Raw genomic sequence first — 21,090 nt, 5'->3', positions numbered from 1 at the left:
CAATTTTTTTATATTTAATCGTCATCAATATTTTATTGTTTGATTAATCATAAATAAAGGCAGAAGAGGTTTTACTCAGAGTAAAAAGGATTCTTTCTCTAAATTTTTCTGTATATTAAAAATCAAAAATAAATAAAAATCTGCAGGATGTACATACCCATGACCAAACAAAAATATCATATTCCCAAAATCATCTAAATTAATCAAGTAGTTTTATTTTTAAATAAGAAAATTAAATTTTATGGGTAAAAAAAAGAAATCTCAAGAAGCAAAGGGAGATAACTCAACAGTAATTCATACTTACTAGATTTATGTTGTAATCCTAAGAATTCCTATAAATCGCTTAAAAATGATCTACTTTATAAAAATAAAACTACTTAATTAATTAAAATGATTTTTGAAGTATAGTATTTTTTTATTGTCATAGGTATGTACATCATACAGATTTTTCTTTATTTTTGTTTTTTAATTCTGGACAAGAACCGTAAAAATCATAAGAAACAGTTTACTGAACATTCAGCTTTTATTAGTGATTTTTAGATAATGATTATATCTATATTATATTTCTTAGTTTGTCTGTTTGTCTGTCTATTCCAGTTTTTCTCAGAAACTACTGGTCTGATCTGCCTGAAATTTTGTATGGACTGTTTTTATGATATGCTGTAGCAAACTAAGTATTGTGGTATCTGTTTGATGCACAGTTAGTGATTAATATGGATTAATCGCCACAATACCACATTTACTATAGAAGTTTGTTCAGAAAGTACTGGACTGATATGGCTGAAATTTTGTATGGACCTTTGTTATGATGAGCTGCAGCAAACTAAGTATTATGGTATCTGTTTGATGCACAGTTAGGGATTGATATGGATTAGTATTTAATGCAAAAATGAGCACAAATTTAACCTTATTCAACCACCAACTTTGCGTAAGGCACTCATCCTAAATCAATGGACTATAACTTTTACTTATTTTTAACAAGAGAAAAGTTTAGTAATCTAGAAGTGTAAGCATAATTATTTGAGGGAATATAATTTCATCTTCTTCATATGACGGGTTTTCGTGTGTAAAATTAAACGTGTCTGGTTTTATCATATTCAAGAAATATATCTCTGTCGGCTTTAATATTCAATTTACTCTTTTTATCTATATGCGAAGCAAGTTGAACCAAATATATGCATTCTGCTTAAATTTGTTTTTTTTTACCAAAGAAAGATTCATATGGAGTTTCAGATAGTGTTTTGTTAAAGCACCTGTTGCATATATAGGCTGCAGCCATAAGTGCGTACGTCCAGAGGTTTTTAGGGAGTTTTGATTCAATGATTGCCATTTCAAAAAGTGTCCACCACACACGTTCAGCAGTCCCGTTTTGGTGTGGCGATCTAGGAGCTGATTTTTCATGCCTGATATGATGGTTAATTAGTAAAAGTTCAAAATCTTTATTGGTGAATTCCGTACCGTTGTCAGAGCAAATACACTTGATTTCACTGTAGGGAGCCATGTCGGCTAGATATTTTTTAGTTGCTAGCAGGGTATTAGATTTGTTCTTTAAAAAGTAAACCATTATTAAACCTGAATGGTCATCTACAAAATTAACACATATCTATAATGTTCTCTGGCCAGCTGTTCCATGGGACCATTCAAGTCACAATGCACCATTGATAGGATTTTGGGGGCTGAAACGACTGCAAATTCTTTAAAAATGTCTGGTGAAGTTATAAGTGACATTCTGTTAATTTCCATGGTCCTTAAGGGATTACCAAGTGATTTCAAGCCATTTACCACCGTGATAACCCAGAAAGAAAAACCCATGACATTTAACCAATTCAAGGTAGCACTCAGAAGTTACGAAGAAACTGAAAAAATGATCACAGAAAAAAACGAATCCACAAATATCATGAAATTTGAAAATACACACATAAAAACACCAAAATCAAATTATACCCATGCCAGGAATAAAAAACACAACTTTGCCAAAAGCAAGTTTTTTCCTAAAAAAAGTACAAAAATTATTTGCTATAATTGTGGACGACCTAATCACAAGAGTTTCCAATGTAGATACAGGACTCAAAATGGCGACTACATTAAAAATGTAGAGAGCTCTGTTAGCGAACATACATTTTTATTTTTGTGTACATTTGATGCTTCAAGAAACAATAATAATTTTCTTGTCCATTGTGGGGCCATGGCACATGTGATTACAGAGGAATCTGATTTTATCAATTTTGAACCCAACTTTAAGCCACAAAATCATTTTGTAGAACTAGCTGACGGGAGTCGAGGCAATGATATCATTTTGAAAAGAGGTAATGCGAAAATCTCGCTAAAGAACAATAAAGGTGAACTGTGTTTCTGTATTCTAGAAAACGCTCTTCTAATCCCAAAATTTAAACAAAATATATTTTCTGTACAAGCTGCCACAAAACAAGGTGCAAATATAAACTTTAGCCCCAATAAATCAAAACTGGTATACTCGAATGGAACTGTATTCGACATTAAAGAAAATGGAAGACTATATTATTTAAATAGCGTAGTCCCATCAAAAACCGCTTGCCATGATCTACAGACATGGCATAAAATTCTTGGACACTGCAATATTCCTGATATCAAAAAGTTGCCGACTGTAGTTGATGGAATGCAAATACAAACATCAAAAAACTTCAACTGCGACGTCTGTATGCAAGGGAAAATGACAAACTATCAAAACAAGATACCAGACAAAAAGGCCAAAAAAATCCTATCAATGGTGCATTGTGACTTGAACGGTCCCGTAGAACCGATGGCCAGAGAACATTATAGATATGTGTTGAATTTCGTAGATGACCATTCAGGTTTAATAATGGTTTACTTTTTAAAGAACAAATCTGATACCCTGCTAGCAACTAAGAAATATCTAGCCGACATGGCCCCCTACGGTGAAATCAAGTGTATTCGCTCTGACAACAGTACGGAATTTACCAATAAAGACTTTGAACTTTTACTAATTAACCATCATAAAAATTATTAGTCCTGGACAAGATGTTAAACTGTATCCATTTTATTTGTATTAACACTTTAACTTACTAATGCGTAACTAATACTTTTGTTTAAAAAAAAAAAAAAAATCTTTGTAATTTTCCTTTTTGACATTTGAACACAATTAAAAATGGCATCTTTTTAAATGCTAAAATTCTAAGATCCAAATGATTTCTAATTTTTGTTATGTCTAAGTAAATATAAAAATATATATTTATTTTTGAGCTGAACAAACACAAGGGACTTCCCCATTATAAAAAATAGGGAAGATGTTGCAATATTTTGGATTCTAATGGGGTATGATCCCACACAGTCGGACGATTCTATTTATAAACGATGCTGCTAAGAACAGACGAATCAAATTAATTCACGTTCTGCTACCAACCAATCAGAAACCAGAATTGCTTCATAAATATTAAACCTTTTCTGGAGCAATTTCACATGTTCTTTTCCCGGGTTTCGACACGGTAAGAATATTTTGTTCTGTGGAACTGTCTACTACAAACAAGTCACCTCCCAGGATTTGTGTGTAACAGCGAACCATCTGAAACTGTTCTGAAACTCAAAACTTCTAGATAATATAATCAGTAATAGTTGCGGCTTCCATTCGTTTAAGAGAGGTCAGTTCAGTGTATAAAGAAATAATTTTTGGTTTTCCTTTCGATAAATAATGCTCTCTCAATATGTTCAATGCTTTGCAGCCATTGTCCAGGGCTTCTCTCATTACCAGTGATAGACTTTGGTCATCTAAACACTATTAATTCCGCAAAGACAGTTGCGTTCTTTTCAATAAAGTCGGAATCGTTTCTGTTTTCAGGTTGTGTTTGAAGTACTTTGTGTAGCTTTTGGATTCGTAGATATCCTAGAAATTTAACTTGCCACAATTCGAATTTTGATTCGGATCCATCGAAATAAAGATGCACGCTGGGCTCATAACCTCTAGAAGTGTAAGCCATGTTTAGTTTCAGAACAGTTTCCAATGGTTCATTGTTCTAAACAAGTCTTGAGAGGTGACTGGTTTGCAGTAGACAGAACAGTTTCCGATGGTTCGTTGTTACACACAAGTCCTGAGAGGTGACTGGTTTGCAGTAGACAGTTCCACAGAGCAAAATATTCTTACTGTGTTGAGACGGGAAAAAAAAGCGTAATTGCTACAGAAAAGGTTTAATGTTTATGGAGCAATTCTGGTTTCTGATTGGTTGGTAGCAGAACGTGAATTAATTCAATTCGTCAGTTCCTAGCAGCATCGTTTATAAATAGAATCATCCGACTGTGTGGGATCATACCCCATTATACGTCCAAAATATTGCAACAAGTAAATTAAAATATTTTTTGCTTGTATAATATTAGACTATTTCGTATTCTATTTTATTACAATTATTAATTCCCTGAGAACTTACAGGGTGAATTTTAACCACACTCTATTACATTTATAATAATGAATCTGTTAAAAAGTACAAGACAATTAAAAAGTAATAGGAGAGGAACAAAGACATTTCATATATTAATAGTTTGTCTACGATGGCATAAAACATGTAATATTAAACATAAATAATACATTGTTCCTATACAATAAAAATGCGCAAGTTCAGGTAAAAAAATAAAATGAAGACTTACATTTTTCTATGGCATGTTTTCTGTTATTGAATTGCCCTTAAGCTGATGTTCCCTGCAAGATGTCTAGCCAGCAAATGAGAATGGAATTTAGTCTTAATTATTACCTATGTGTTGGTATAAAAGTTTCCACAAGATTTTGTGTTCAAAATAAAATTTGGAGATCTACTTTTTTAAAAATATTTTTTACCAAGGAATAAGCACTTTTAACAAAGAGGCATAACTCTATTCCTAGAAAAATAATCTCTTCAAAGGGAGATAACTCTGATCCCTACACTTGTTTTTGTGGAATGATCAAAGAAATTGTCAACATCTAAAGCGGCTGTCTCAGAAGAGCCAGCACGTGAAGAATATGCCGCAAGCTAGAAAAGGACATCATTCTTATCAAGACATCTGTTTTTTTTGTTTTTTTTTAAATGTATGAAGAGCATTCAAAAAGCAATACCTCTTATTTTTTTATATTCCATTCGAATGGATCAGAGGGAATTGCAAAATTGCATTGTTATGATGATTGAACTTATGCATTCATGTCTTGAAAGTTTCATTACTGTTGCAGATATCGATGGTGTCAGACTTTAAAAAAACAACCCCTGTCATGGACGTGCATCAAAAGCAAAGATACATCATTGAATTCTTGATAAAAGTACATTAAGAATGGTAGTGGCTATGTAGAAAAATAAATTCTGGAGCACAAAAGGTCACTCGTTTTAATGGTACAGCTCCCGTTTTCGTAGCTCTTCAACTTTGAGTTAAAAAATAAGAAGTTTAACTTTTAGAATGGCTCTTGTATCTAAAGAATTAGATCTTATTTCTGCTTTTCTTAATATAGGTTGTGGAATTTATTTTGTTTTATGGAAAAAGAAGCAGGGACATTGTCTCAGTAAACATTCTTACTCACTTGAAGGAAATACGGTGGAGGTAATTTTTTTCCATATAGATGTAGCAATATCCTTATTATATTTAGTTGAAGGTTTGTTTATTAACACTATTCTTTTGTAAATTAAATTTTGAAAATGAGTCAAGAAAAAGGTAATTTCTCAGTTGTCTCCCTTTATTAAATAGTTAAACAAGAATAGACACAATTTCAGTGGTTGCTGCTAATTTAATAACTCATCTTGATTAAAAAAAAAAATTATTTAAATAAGGAATCTTTAAGATTTCAACAATACTATGGTTTGTATTTACAAAAACAAGGAATTAAAAAAAAATTTTTTTCAAGTTGCAAAAAGAGAATTCTATCCAAATAAGGAATTTTAGTTTATTTATTTCTTTGTGGACTCCTCTATAGCTTGGAATTAACGTCTAAGAAAAAGATTAGAAAAATAATTTTGATTATTAAAAGAAAACAAAGGAATCGTTTTCTTTTTTTTGAGATTTCAACATTATCAAACTTTTTATTTAGAAAAAAACAAGGAATTTACCATTTAAATAAAAAAAAAATTTATTTAAAAAACAAGAAATTTTATATAAAAGAACTTTAGGTTTATAGAAGGCAATACAATGCAAAAATGTAATGGACAGACACAAAGGTCACTTAAGATATAATAGTGGAACCAATTATGCAATTTCATTGTTATTGATTCCATACATGTGTGTGCATGTATATATATAATATTTTACATATAATATGTTCTTATTTGCATCAGGTAGTCAAGTAGCACATCTGTGTTGCAATATTTCGGGATTATCCTCCCTTCATCAAGTGTGTGTTCAACTTTCAGATGTGCATGATGTATATACTGAGTGAATTCCATAGAAATTCAAAGTTAATATATTTGTTTTATTGAAAAAATGTTAACAAAAAACTTAGAGTGAAACAATATTGAGAATATGCTAAGAAACATATTGTAATGAAATACTTAACCCTTTCCTCTTTGTCAAAATTAGTTATTTCTCTCACATCATCAACATCAAGTGAAATTGCAACCAAGAATAATGGTTACTTTGTGACCTTAAAGAAAGTTCTTGCAGAATTTTTAATTTTGATTTCAAATGATGTATTTTCAAATAAGTTTTCGTTATGATACCTTTACTTTATGTATCGTTTTTGAATAACGTTTTTTGCTCTTATCTAATCACTTAAATTGCAATCGCTTTAAAACAAGTATGTCTTCTTTTCAGAATGTTGCATATAAGATAGAAAAAAAGCAAATTCGCATAATTTTCTAATTTCAATCCGAGCTAGGCTGAAAAGCTGCTGAAACAGCTTGTGATATCAATGAAGCATTTGGTCCAGGAACGATTACTGAACGCACAGCATGATGATGGTTTAATAAATGATGTGGTGGTGACGAGAGTCTTGAAGCGTAATGGTCAGCCATCAGATGTTGACAACGATTTATTAAGAGCCTTAGTCAAAGTCCATGCACAACTGTTTGAGAATTTGCTTCTGAATTAGACGTAACGTATACAATGATTTCTAACCACTTGAGAGAGATTGGAAAGACAAAAAAAAACTTGGTGTGTGTCTAACGAATTGAACAATAACCGAAAGTAATATTGTTACGAAGTGTCATTTTCCCTTCTTTTTTACAGCAAGAACGACCTGTTTCTCAACTGAGTTGTAACTTGCGATAAAAAGTGGGTTCTTTACGACAACTGCCGATGCTCAGCTCAGTGGTTAGACGCTAACAAAGCTCCACGACACTTCTCGAAGCCAGAGTTGCACCAAAAGAAGGTTATGTTGATTGTTTCATGGTCTGCGACAAGTCTCATCCATTACAGGCTTTTGAATGCAAGCAAAACCATTCTGGCGGCAAAATACTGTCAACAAATGGATAAAATGCATCAGAAACTTTAACAACAACACCCAGCATTAGTCAACAGAAAACACTGAAGTCTCCTCCGTTACAATGTCCAACTACACGTTGCTAAACTGACCCTGCAGTAGTTGAACAAATTTGGCTACAAAACTTGCCTCATCTGCCATATTCTCCAGACCTCTCACCAACCAACTACCACTTTTTCAAGCATTTCAACAACTTTTGTGTGAGAAATGTTTCAAAAACCTAAGCAATATCAAAAACACCTTTAGCAACTTCATCGCCACCAGAAAGCAAGATTTTTATGTTACTGGCATAAATACACTTGTTTTGCGTTGGCAAAAGTGTGTTCATTCTGATGGTGCTTATTTCAATCAAAAAATTTTTGTTTGAGATATATTTATCTGAATTTAAAAGTTAAAGACCACAAGAACTTTCTTATCAACCTGATACAAAAAAGCCCAAAGGCTTTCATAAAACTCCAAGGATGCATCTAACATTTTCACCCCAAACAAGACATGTTGTCACTTGCAGCATAAGTGGCTACTATTTGGGATTGTGTCTAGCAGGGTATCGTGGGGAGTTGAGCGATGAGATGTCTGTTCACGTTATTATATTTAAACTTCTGCAGGTTAGTACAATCAGGAAAGCAGGAAACAGGGAGGGAATTCCAAAGTTTAGCAGACAGAGGTAAGAAACTATGAGATTAGAAGGCTTTTCAGTTTCTGTGGACCTCAACAATGAAGGAGTGGGATTTTGCTGCTTGTCAGTTTAGTTGAGGATATGGACATTGAGGGGCACAAGTGCTATGAGTTCATAAGAGCACCTTCCATCAAAGTACTTGTAAAATGGTCGCAGGGATGCAACATTGCATTGATGCGACAGAGATTGGAGCTTGACTTATAGTAAAGGAATTATTAGATTTGAGACTCTTACATTGGATTCTGTCTAAAAGTGTTCAAGATTCTTTCAATTTTTATCATTTTTTAAATCACCTTTTGTTTATGTAAGTCGAAAGTTTACATTTTAATGATTTAAAATTTCTTTCTTTCCTTTTCAAAAAAAAAATTTAGATTCTTATTAAAAAGAAAGAAATGGACACCAGCGAGAACATGAGTGCATCAAATCGGTTAGCAATGACCTCAGAATTTCCCGCTGCAGTCGTAAGTAACACATTTTTGTTTTTCTCTTATGAAATGCATGTACCGATGGCGGAGGGAGAAAGATCTTGTGACAGACATTGATTTTTTATTATTAATTTGAGAAAGATTCTCAATTATGTGCGAAATCTAAAAGAATAAGAAATCTACTTGAAAAGAGAGTAAAAAGTCTTTGCAGTGGTGATTCCATGTATATGTTATGTGGTTTCAAATATGTACCATCCCTTGGAATATTATATTATAAATTGTCCAAAAAGAACATATTGGAATCTTGAAAAAAATTGATGACAGTTAAAATTCAATATATGTAAAGTTTTTGTGTTGTGTCAATCTTGTATCAAGTCATGAGATTCTAGTGGCACAACAATGGTCTCACTGATAGGATGTATGAACACACTGCACAATCCGGACTATGTAGAAACATCGATAAGATTTTATTTTTTTGCAATGGAGTCACCATTTATCAAGGCCCAAAGGTCACTCAAGGATAAGGGTTAATGAGCATGTGGTGGTCACAAGGACAACAACGTAGTGATAGTTAGTGGTGGAAATAGGGTAGAAATGGATTATTTAGAGGAATGGTTCAACAAAAACTTGTTTACATTAGATTTGAAGATGAAGTCAGCTGAAAAAGAAGGCTAGCGGGACAGAGTTCCACAGGCGAGCAGTTCTAGGAAAGAAGATTTTCAATGGAATTTGCATTTAGATTTAGGCACATATAGAGGATGGGAAGAATTGTTGATAGTGGTTGTAGCTAAACGAGCGTTTTTTTGTGAAAGTTTAGCAAAAGGGGATTGTGGATTGAAACTCAGATGAGCTCTTGTCATGAAAATAACGATAAAGCAAGGATAGGCTCACAATGTCTCTTCTGTGGGAAAGACGTTCCAGGGAAGAAAAAAGGCCATCACCTACTAGATTTTGAAACTGGTTTTGAACTTTGTCATGGCATGATAGGGTGCTCCGAGCAGCTCCTGCCCAGATATGGAAATAATACTCCAGATGCTTGGTGATGTTGACTAGAATAAAGAAACTAAAAGATAAGCGAAAGGAAATAAAATTTGACATGTTCCTGAAGAAATCCAGAAAGTTTCAATGATGGTACATTCAAGAAATTTGGAAGTGCTGACCTTCAAAGAAATTGGTGAGATAATAAGAAAGGAATATCAGATCAAAGAAAAGTTTAATCATTGTTGAAAGAACAAAGTTTCTGAAAATAAGAAGCACTCCCAATGAGTTTATTGTATACTACATACACTGATTGAAAGAAAGAGCAAAATATTATGAATTTGAAAAGTTTTGTGTTGGTGAAATGTGTTAGGATTATGAATTAATCAAGCGACACTATTGTTGTACTGCTGTAATATTGAGATTTGAGATAAGATTTACACAACACAACATTAAAGTTCAATATATGTAAAAGTATTCTGCATCCAACTTTATTTGTAATATTATGAGAAAAGTGAAAAACTAAAAAGAGAAAGAAATAGCAAACGATGAATTTTTTTTTACATTTTAAAGAAAAGAGGAAAATCTCTTAGGAATGTCAGTTTAACGAAGCTACACTAAAAAGGGAACTCTGTTATAAAAAAAACTGAAATTTTAATATAATTTTAGCTACAGAATATTTATTGAATTTACATTCAATGAATAGATAATAATTTGAATTTTTTGACAAGATAATGTTTGGATTAACAATAATTATAATAGGAGGTAATATTTTCACAATAATTTCTCATTTTACATGTTTTAATGTCTGCTTCATACCTCCCATAATCAAAGAAAGAAAATTCAAATACTTTGTTCCCATATATATATATATATATATATATATATATTAGCAAGCTGCCCGACATTGCCTGATTGTAAAATGTGCTTAAATATAATATGTTAATTTATGCAAATTTTGTGTTTATTATAGAATTAGTTCTCCATTTATTATTATATTGTACCCGCCATCCAGTATCGCCTGGTCGTAAAATACACTTAAATATGATATTTTAACTTGTGCAGATTTCATATAAAAGGTATAAATGTAAAATTTGCACAAGCATAGAAGAGCACTTTAAGTTGAACTGTGAAGTTCCAATTTTTTTCAATTTTGACCCTTTACAGCTATTTTTACCAGCTAAAGACTAAATTGAATTTGTGTCATGGGTCCAAATCTCCTATATATCAATTTTCAAGTCTATAGATCAAAAATTGAAAGAGGAGTTTGGTAGATAGCATTCCTTAGACAGACAAGGTCACTTATGTATGTATGTATATATATATATATATATATATATATATATATATATATATAAAGTGATGGAATGATTCCAATATTTTTCCTGATTCTGATACAATTACTGATTCTGTATTAAATTTGTGATTCCGATGCAATTACCGATTCCGATTCCAATTTTTATAAATCTCTAAATCTTTAACTATAAAAGTGTTATTTTTTCCTAATTATCGTAAAAACACATCCTAAATGTGCCTATATTTTCTCAAACATAAAAACACACTTGTGAGGTGATGATCTGGAGATTTTAATCTTACTGGAAGTTTAAATCAATAAATATTTATTATTTTATTATTATCACTACAAGCAGTGGAAGGTTTTTCTTTAACTAAAATCAAATAAAAAAATAATTTAAGGAATCGGTTTTGGCATCAGAAAATAGGCTCAAATTTTCTGCAATTCTGATACCCTAAAAAGCTCCGATTTTTCTGATACCTGATTCCGATTAATCGTACCAACACTAATATATTAGTACAAAAGTATACTTATGGAAAGTAAGCTACATTTATGTACATTTATTGAGGAAAATCAATAGCTTAATTGCTTTACTAATCTCTATTCATGTATTGAGTATTGTTGAAGCAAATATTGAAAATATATATTCATAATAGGTATTTGTCTTGAATTCTCCCTATATTAAAAAATAAAAATAAAAAAAATCTGTATGATGTACGTATTTATACTGGAAAGAAAATATATTGAAAAAATCATGAAAATTGATGAAGTAGTTTTATTTTTATAAGAAAAATCATTTTTAAGTAAATTTAACTTTTTCTAATGTTTCTATGTCAAGAATAACTTTCCAGAATCTCGTAAGTTCAAATTATTTGCAGCTCTCTTCCTTGTTTTCAGCCTGTTTTCAAGATGGTGTTGCGATATCGTCCCTGTTCGTTTAGCCACAAAATTTGATTTTAATTTTTGAAAATAAAACTACTTCATCAATTAACATCATTTTTGGTGTACCATATTTTCTATCCATCATATAGATTTTTTTTATATTTGTTTTTTTTTTAATTTAGGGTGAATTCTGGACAAGCACCACATAATATATTAAACAAGTGTAAACTCTAACCCTCACATCTGCCATCAAAAAAGATAAAGAAAATACTTTATCAGAGTTTGCATAAATATTAATATAAAATACTTTTTTTTTCCTTTTTCTTTTTTTTTTTTTTTTGAACTTCTCAGTTTGGGACATTTTTTATTTTCCTCTTTTAACTGCACTAATTCAGACATTATTTTATTTTCATCTTTTAACTACACTAATTCAGATAATATTTTATTTTCATCTTTTACTGCACTAATTCAGACATTATTTTATTTTCATCTTTTAACTGCACTAATTCAGACATTATTTTATTTTCATCTTTTAACTGCACTAATTCAGATAATATTTTATTTTCATCTTTTACTGCACTAATTCAGACATTATTTTATTTTCATCTTTTAACTGCACTAATTCAGACATTATTTTATTTTCCTCTTTTAACTGCACTAATTCAGATAATATTTTATTTTCATCTTTTAACTGCACTAATTCAGATAATATTTTATTTTCATCTTTTACTGCACTAATTCAGACATTATTTTATTTTCATCTTTTACTGCACTAATTCAGACATTATTTTATTTTCATCTTTTACTGCACTAATTCAGACATTATTTTATTTTCATCTTTTACTGCACTAATTCAGACATTATTTTATTTTCATCTTTTAACTGCACTAATTCAGACATTATTTTATTTTCCTCTTTTAACTGCACTAATTCAGATAATATTTTATTTTCATCTTTTAACTGCACTAATTCAGACATTATTTTATTTTCATCTTTTAACTGCACTAATTCAGACATTATTTTATTTTCATCTTTTAACTGCACTAATTCAGATAATATTTTATTTTCATCTTTTACTGCACTAATTCAGACATTATTTTATTTTCATCTTTTAACTGCACTAATTCAGACATTATTTTATTTTCCTCTTTTAACTACACTAATTCAGACATTTTATTTTCATCTTTTAACTGCACTAAGTCAGACATTATTTTATTTTCATCTTTTAACTGCACTGACTCAGATATTATTTTATGTCGATGTTATGATGAACACTAGCAAAGTATAATTTTCATTTTTGACAGAGGTGATACACAAGTCACAAATATTGAGTAAAATAATACAAATGATTATTTGAAGATGATAAAAACTTGAAGCATAAACTTTTTTACTACCCTGACTCAAATCAGCATTAAATGACCTGAAAAGGGTTTATATGTCATAAGAAATAAAACAAACAAAACAACAAATATCAGTTATAGTCAGCAAACATACTTCCTAACTTCTTGTGTGGCTGCTACCAGAAGCAGTGACAAGGCAAATCAGTTCCTTCACTTATATTGTTCTTTAGTATTTCTATCATAAAGCGATTTATCAAAAATATAAGAAAACAACATTTTTGAAAAATATACAATAAAAATTAACAAAAGTATACAGATAAAAATAACACAATTAGTCTTTATTTTCACTTTTAATAACAAAATTTAAAAAATGGAAGTTTTTATTTTATTTGAAATTTTATAAGAAATATGTTTATGAAATTATAAAAAATGTTTTTTTTATAATTTTACAAATAAAATTTTTTTATTTGAATCTATATAATAAATATATGTTTATGAAAGTATAAAAATAAAATTATTGGAATCAAAATAACAAATAAAATTAATGAAATCAAAATAACAAAATTTCAAATATCATTAAAAAATGTATCCAATACATAATATTCCCCAAATAGTTTTAAAAGATTTTAAAAAGTGTTTTCAATAAGTTAAAAAAAAAATAAAACTAATTTCAATAATTTTGAATTAAAATGAGACTGAAAAAAACTTTTCAATGATTATTAAATAAAAAGAATGATTGGAAAAACATAATAAAAAAAAGAATACATGCACAGAGGAGATATAAGCATGAGAAAAAAAGTGAAGGAACTGATTTGCCTTGTCACCGCTTTCGGTAGCAGACACACTGGAAGTTAGGAAGTATGCTGGCTGACTATAACCCAATTATCTTTTCTTTTTAATTGACTTTGCATTTCTTGTAATCTTTACTGCTTCTCTTTATCAGGAAGCTGAGCTTGGTGTATGGGAAGAAGAGACTCCAAGCTGGGAAGAAGCCAGTGAAGATCTGACATGGCAAGCCGATGCAACCATCAAAGAGAAGAAACGAGCCGAACGGGAAGCTCGTCAAATAGAACAACAGAGACGGAAAATTGTGAAAGAGTCTCTTCGTGGAACCAAGAAAGAAAACACATTCACTGCCATTCGTTTATCCTGATAATAGCAAGAATATTTGCCGTTTCGGCTGCCTTCTTGATTTTCTTTAGGTTGAAAGACAATGACAAGAATTCATTGTGGCTTTCTCTTCGAAATTCTTTGATCTTCATCAATTTTTGATGGTCAGAAAATGATGAGTGGTTTTCACTCCCATTCAAGTCAGCTGCTTGGTGCCATATGGAAGATTTTGCCAAAAATTTTACAAAATCGGTTTGCAGACAGGAAGATAATCCCCCCCTCTCTCATTTTACTCATCTTTTCTTTCTTTATTTTTCATTGTTACTTTTTTCTTCCTCTCTTTTCTTTATCCCTTTCTTTTCTTTCTCTTTCCTTTTTCTTGCTCCTTGTGTTTTTCTTTCCTCCTTCCTGCTTCTTTTTCTTCCTTGCTCTTTCATTGTTTTCATTAACGAAGAAAGAAATTCCTTTTGGGTGATGGACGTTTTTTCTTTTCCCCACATTTAAACAAGAATCATTAAAAAAATCATAAAAATCAACGTTTAACTTCTGCATTTAGCAAAGATATTTTTCTCTCTTCTTTGGGTGGTTTTGCATTATTTAAATTTCAACTTTATCCCAAATGCTGTACAAAATTGTGGTTCTCGTTATTTTTATAAACCAAAGAATCTTCAGGTGTTCTAACTTTGTTTCCTGTATCCTGGTAAAACTCATTTTGGCTTCGACAAGTTCACATCTGTTTGGTTGGTAACTAAGTTCACTGTGTTTTTTTTTTAATTTATAAGGTTTAATAAGAAAGAATAATTAATAATGTATTCTTATTGTTTACAAGTTTTTTCCTCAAAATTTAACGATTTTAAATACCTCATTAGATGAAAAATAAAAAGAAACAGAAAAACAAAAAAAAATGTAATCGAAAATGTTAATTTTTCTTCACATTCCATTTTTATGATCTGAAAATAAACAGAAATTAAGTTGGTACATGTTCAGAATTCTCCCTATTTTAAAAAACAAAACAAAACTAAATAAAAATTTGTATGATAGAACATATTTGTGATGGAAAGAAAATGTTGTGCATCAAAAAACATGTAAATTGATCAAATATCTTTATTTTTAAATAAGAAAATCAAATTTTGTGACTAATCAAAAACAGTGACAATACAGTGATGCCATCTTGAAAACAGGCTGAAAATAAGGGAGAGAACTCTAAAATTTGCAGAAGACATTGTGAACATGGGGATATTGGAAAAACTCAAATTTGCTTAAATTTTGATTTGCTTATTTAAAAATAAAACTACTTGATCAATTAATATGATTTTTGGAATAAGATATTTTCCTTCTGTCATGGGTATGTACATTATACAGATTTTTCTTTACTTTGGTTTTTTATATAGGGAGAATTTTATACAAGTCCTGTTAAGTTAAATTAACTGAAGTAAAAAACAAAACAAAAATAGATTAGAAAATGATAAAAAAATTAGATTTAAAAATTTTGAAACAATAGATTATAAAATAATAGTAATGAAAAAATAACTGAAGAAACTTAGTTTTCAATCCAATATAAAGCGAAGCGGACATGAATATCAAATATTTTTGTCTGCCCCACCCCCCTCCCATCCTCGTTTTTCCATCTCTTTGACTGGATCTATTTTTTATTGGGAATCGAGGGAAAAGCAGATTTCAAACTAATAATGGGATCCCTTTCTTTTCCTTTTCCCCGGACATTGTTTATTTTTCTTTTGTTGCTTCGAGGAAAGAAATAAAGTTGATCGATTTTTGTTTGTACAAATTTTGAGTTATTTTTTGTTAGTTTTATAATTTGTATGAAAATTGCGAGATTTGTAATATTTGTTGCTGTTGTTGCAAACTATATGGCAATAAGTGAAACAAATGGATACAGCTGAAGAAATCATCTTAAAGTTAATGGAATTTGTAAAAAAAGAATATAAAAATGTAGATGCAGATCAGTGTTTTTGTAAGCAATAATATCTTCTTAGAATCAGTCGAATGTTTTTTGTAGCGGGTGAAACTGTAGGGAAAATTGTGGCTTACCATTAAAGCATCTGTGCATCATGTGGTATCAAGCTGTCCGGAAGAGGGAAGCACCCACAACTTTTATAACTAAATGGTTTTTAAAAGTGACACAAAACCTTGCCACTTGACTGTATAACAGAAGGCCACGGGAGAACGCAAACAGACGGTTATGAGAATCTTTGAAGACGGTTGTACGAGAATCCTTGGAGACTATTGTTACATGTTGCTGAGTCACTTGGCTGTCTTACCTTTTTTTTTTTTTTTTTAAATTTTTTTCTTCCTTTTTTTTGTTGTTACAAGCTTTTTTGACGTTATGGACAAATTTGACTTAAAGTTGATGCCTGAATTCAACGGCTCCCCCACTAGCCATCTGAATTGTTTGAAAAGGCCGAATGCATTTGCAGACTGTCCAAAATAAAAAAAAACTAGCATTATTCATCCCACTGAGGTGCACAAAAGGAGCCTATGCCATGGACCAGCAACTTGGGGATGATGTGGATCTAGAAGAATTTATAGCAGACACTATATGCAACCTTTGGAATAGACTCCTTCATTGCTTGAAAATAATTTACTGAACAACGGCTTGAACTAGGCGAAACAGTGGACGTTTACCTGGCTAATTTGAGAAGGCTGGGCATACTGTTCAGTGGTGTGAATGACTGCATTCTAGGATGTACCTTTTTGGCAAGTCTTCCAGATGACACTAGTCAGCTGTTGCAAGCATCTTCAAGGCTTAATGACTTGGACTGAATGAATTACTAGCCAAAGCCTGAAACACTTTGAAAGACTCTGGACCAGTCACAGCAACTATAAAAGCATCCGAATCTCCAACAGAGGGCCCAAGATGCTACAGATGTGGTGGACTCAGCCATTTCTCCAGGGACTGTTGAAGTTGGATTAATACAGGGGGCACAAATGACTAAAGAGTACAAGGACAAATACACTGTTATCGTGGCAACAAGCTAGACCACATAGCGCAGAATTGTTCGGGAAATAAATGTGGGGACAAAATATCATCACTAGCCATGCCCTAGGTCAGTCAATGGATGCAGTATTGCCTGCGGTTACAACCTGCTGCTTGGAATAGATGCAATTCAAGTATTGGGAGGTGTTACAGTTTCGCTAGGCCAGAGACGGGAAAACTGGTGGAAGAAAGAAAGCGTGTGCGGCACTGTGTATTAATAAACCCAATTTCAATGTCTCCTTTGATTCTGATGAGAAAGTGTGGACTGCCAGGTAGAAATGGGCCCAAAAGGACTTGCCAGCTCAACTCCTCAACAAGGTTGTAGAGCACAAGGTGGCTGATAACGCCAGAGAATAATACGAGAAAGAGCTGGAACTTTGGATTGCAAATGACTAGTTGATTCCATATCCCCAGGAAAGACTTCCCGCTGCTAGGGCTTGATTTCTTTAATGGTGGTCATGCCAGAGCAAAAGCAGAATGTATGTCAAGTGTTGGATTACCATGAATTAAATGGCTTTGTGGATACATTCAATGTCAACACAGAAGTATGTGTACAAAAGTGAAGGAACTGATATATCATGTCTAGATTTATTAAAGGTATATCTTTCAGATCCATGTCAATGAGGCACTTTTGCCATTTCAAACTGTGATTTTCAATGGCCAGCACTTTTGTCTCATGCGGCTAGGATTTGAGCTCAATGTGGCACCTCTTATTACTAAATCTGTTATAGACGCTATCATATTGGAAGACCACAATTAAACGTGCTGTGCCAGCATGTCAATGACATTTTTATCAATGAAAGTGTGATCTCTGCATTGTGTGTGTGCCAGCATTTTGGGTATTTTAGTTTGATTTGCAAGGATCCAATGCAACTAAAAGATGGAGCCAGAGTTCTTGCCTTGCAGGTTCGGGGGGAAAAAAGCAGCTCCCTCCAATGGAAACAAGGAAATCAGATTTTTGAAATCCTTGATGTGCTGACCCGTTGGCACATGTTTTCCTTGTGTGGGGAAACTTGTTAATCATTTTTCCATGTGTGGATGGCTCAGGGTGGTAGTCACATTTGTTAAGACCCTGGCAACCACAGCAACCAAAGGATGGGACGACGAAATCAAAGACCCCTCTTTCTGTCGTATATTAGTGGAGATGCTGAGCAGGATATGAAAGCAGGACCTTGTAAAAGGAGACTGGAGGTGCATGGGCAGCAGTGAGGTTATAGTCTGGGTATATGTGTTCTGTAGTTACGGAAGTGTCATTGGAGGCAAGTGGGAATGTCATTGAAGATGCATGTTGGCTGCATCTGACCAACGATGCCAGACATATAAATTAGATTGAGCTTGATTCAGCTGTAGGGGCGGTCAACTTGGCCATGCAATGGGGGTGATGACTTTACACTTTGTATGCGTGCACCGGTGGATTTCCGACATCCTGACCAAGAATGCATGGGTGAATACATAGGCTGCTGGTGAGATGCTGGTTAAGTGACAGTTGGGAACTCTTGCAATCACTGGTGAAAGAATATGAATTGACCATATATGTGACGCTCGTAAAGAACTGTGCAGATCTCCTCACCAGAGTACTGCACAGGTGGCTGGATCTGCTAAAGTAAGGAGGGCTGGTGCTTAAAGCTGCACAGCAGTAGGAGAACGACTAAACCAAGACCAGGCAGCCAGTGTTCATTGTCAAAGCGGACATCCAGGTGTGAAGCAGACTCTGTACTTCGCCAGATTAACTCACCCGCAAGTGTCCAAAGAGAACTTGAAATCCGTCTAAAAGTCTGCAAGACCTGCCAGTCAATCGATTCGGCACCTGTTTACTGGACAAGGGAGAAACTGAGCACAAAAGACAACTAGAATATAGATGGATATAACCTGCCATAACGGTGAGAATTTTTTGATGCTTATTGATTGTGGCCGCTGTGTCGGCAACATGTGACACCATCGTCTGATGGTTAGAGAGTGTCTTCCTTGAGCAAGGCCCACCAATGGTTTACTATTGAGGAGTGGGAATGGGATCCACAGCACCAGCTAATGCATTGCATATGTACCATGTCAGGATGAAGGGCATTGAAGCAAACCTGCTGCCTGAATGGGAAGTGACCAGAGAGAAGTTTAAGAAGGGAGATGTTGTTTGGATCAAAAACCTGCGTGGCAGGTAAATGACAAAATATGGCACTGGACGTGTCACTGAGGTAACTAACCCACAATCAGTGCAGGTTGATGTCACATTAAAGACTTATGGCTGGCGATACAATCACAACTAATATTAGATGATTAAAGTGAATCAGATTCTGAGATCAGTGAACCATCACTCTGGTTTATCTAAGCTTCATCAGGAAGTAATTTAGATATTAGCAGCCTCCTACGAGGCAGTGATTTTCGACCCTCAGACAGAAGATGAATGCATACATGAGGATGAAGCCTGTCTCATTCCTCTTCAAAGGAGTGCTCGGTAAAGACGATTGTCACCTCCCTACCTTGTCTGTTATTATGAGATCAGGGAGGAGTCTGGGGAAAATTGTGGCTCACCATTAAAGCATCTGTGCATCATATGGAACCAAGCTGTCATGGAAAAGGAAGAAAGAATCAAGATGGCAGCGCCCCAACTTTTATAACTAAGTGGTCTTGCAAAGTGACGCAAAATCTTGCGGTTTGTGTGCAAAATCTCACAGCTTGACTGCATAAAGGAGGCCACAGGGAGAATGCTGACAGATGGCTACAAGAATCCTTGGTGACAGTTACAAGAATCCTTGGAGACTGTTGTTGCATAGCTAAGTCACTTGGCTGTGTTGCCTTTTTTATTACAAATGGAAAAATTAAGGATTACATACAAAATGCGAGCATGGTTAAGATTAAACTTAGAAAAGTAAAAGAACTAGTTAAAACTGGAAAAGAAAAAGACGATATTTTAGTAAAAATATAATAAATTTATAACTTTAAATATTGCAGCATTAAGAATTGATTATATAATGTTAAATCGAATTTTTAAAAAAATTCCTAATGCTGCAATATTTTAAGTTATAAATCTCCTATATAATATTTTGATTGCAGAAATTCCCTTCTGGACCAAAGTACCATAGGTTTGCAACAACAAATGCCAAATACAAATTTATTATGTTTAGACTATTAGTTACTATCTTATGTAACTTTAGAACGCCACTTTAGACACATTTTGCCGTTATAATAATATACTAAATTGTACCCTAAAAGCAACATCATCACAATCACAAAAATCTTTAGAGGAAGTAGTTCCTATTTTTCCCTCCAATTTACAAGTCCTCCTACCGCCCCCAATTATTAGGAATTAGGAATTCTGAACTTTTGACAGATCTGGGGTTGCACCTTTATTAACTGGATCATAGACATACCATGATCTTTCCATTTAAAAATTCAAAAATAATAAATTCTCCCTTCTCACATTCTGCCAAATCTCATTGGCTGACAGCTGATCATATATTCCAGTTAAATCTTGTTACAGAAATGAATGCTCCGGAAATTTTCAAATATGGCGCCACTTATTAAAATACTATTTTCCGACACATTGTCACATGCTGATAATCAATTATTTTATCTTTTTTTTTATAAGCTACAAAAATCTTTTTAAATAACGATTTACTATTTTTTCTTTAGTTACACGTAATAAATAAAAAGAATAAAACAGAATAAGTGGTTAATATAGCCAACACCAGGATTTGGACGAACCAGAAATTGACAGTTTACGAGGGGCGTGCAATAAGTAATGCCCCTGATCCAGTTGTCTGATCTAGCTGAAATTTTGCATGTGCAATGATTTATATCTCTACGGGTTATGTGGCAAATTACAGCTCTGAACTAATTGTGGTTTCTGTTTTACAGGTGTTTGAACTGAGTCAGGTGTGAAATGGAGCCTGTTGAATGTCGCGCAGTGATCCGGTTTTTGTATTTGAAAGGGCGCACACCACAGGAGACTTTTGATGAAATGAAAGAAACTTATGGT

General features: G+C 32.8%; 1 protein-coding gene across 3 annotated transcripts in view; it reads left to right on the top strand.

Moving 5' to 3' along the window:
* The window catches only part of LOC145295988 (receptor-binding cancer antigen expressed on SiSo cells-like), a 198,183-nt gene extending 182,283 nt beyond the window's left edge, over nt 1–15,900 (top strand). For all 3 annotated transcript variants that reach the window (XM_080141949.1, XM_080141947.1, XM_080141946.1), the window contains 2 exons: nt 8,465–8,554; nt 13,956–15,900. In XM_080141949.1, coding sequence (XP_079998075.1) covers nt 8,465–8,554; nt 13,956–14,165 — 300 coding nt within the window. In that variant the 3' untranslated portion in view covers nt 14,166–15,900. The remainder of the gene's footprint in view (nt 1–8,464; nt 8,555–13,955) is intronic.
* Nucleotides 15,901–21,090: the final 5,190 nt, after the last annotated feature.

Source organism: Euprymna scolopes, chromosome 16 (genome assembly GCF_053919585.1).
Source record: "Euprymna scolopes isolate OS-2025 chromosome 16, ASM5391958v1, whole genome shotgun sequence".
Taxonomy (NCBI): domain Eukaryota; kingdom Metazoa; phylum Mollusca; class Cephalopoda; order Sepiida; family Sepiolidae; genus Euprymna; species Euprymna scolopes.
Note: the sequence above shows the minus strand (reverse complement) of the source record. Positions and strands in the feature narration are given on the sequence as shown.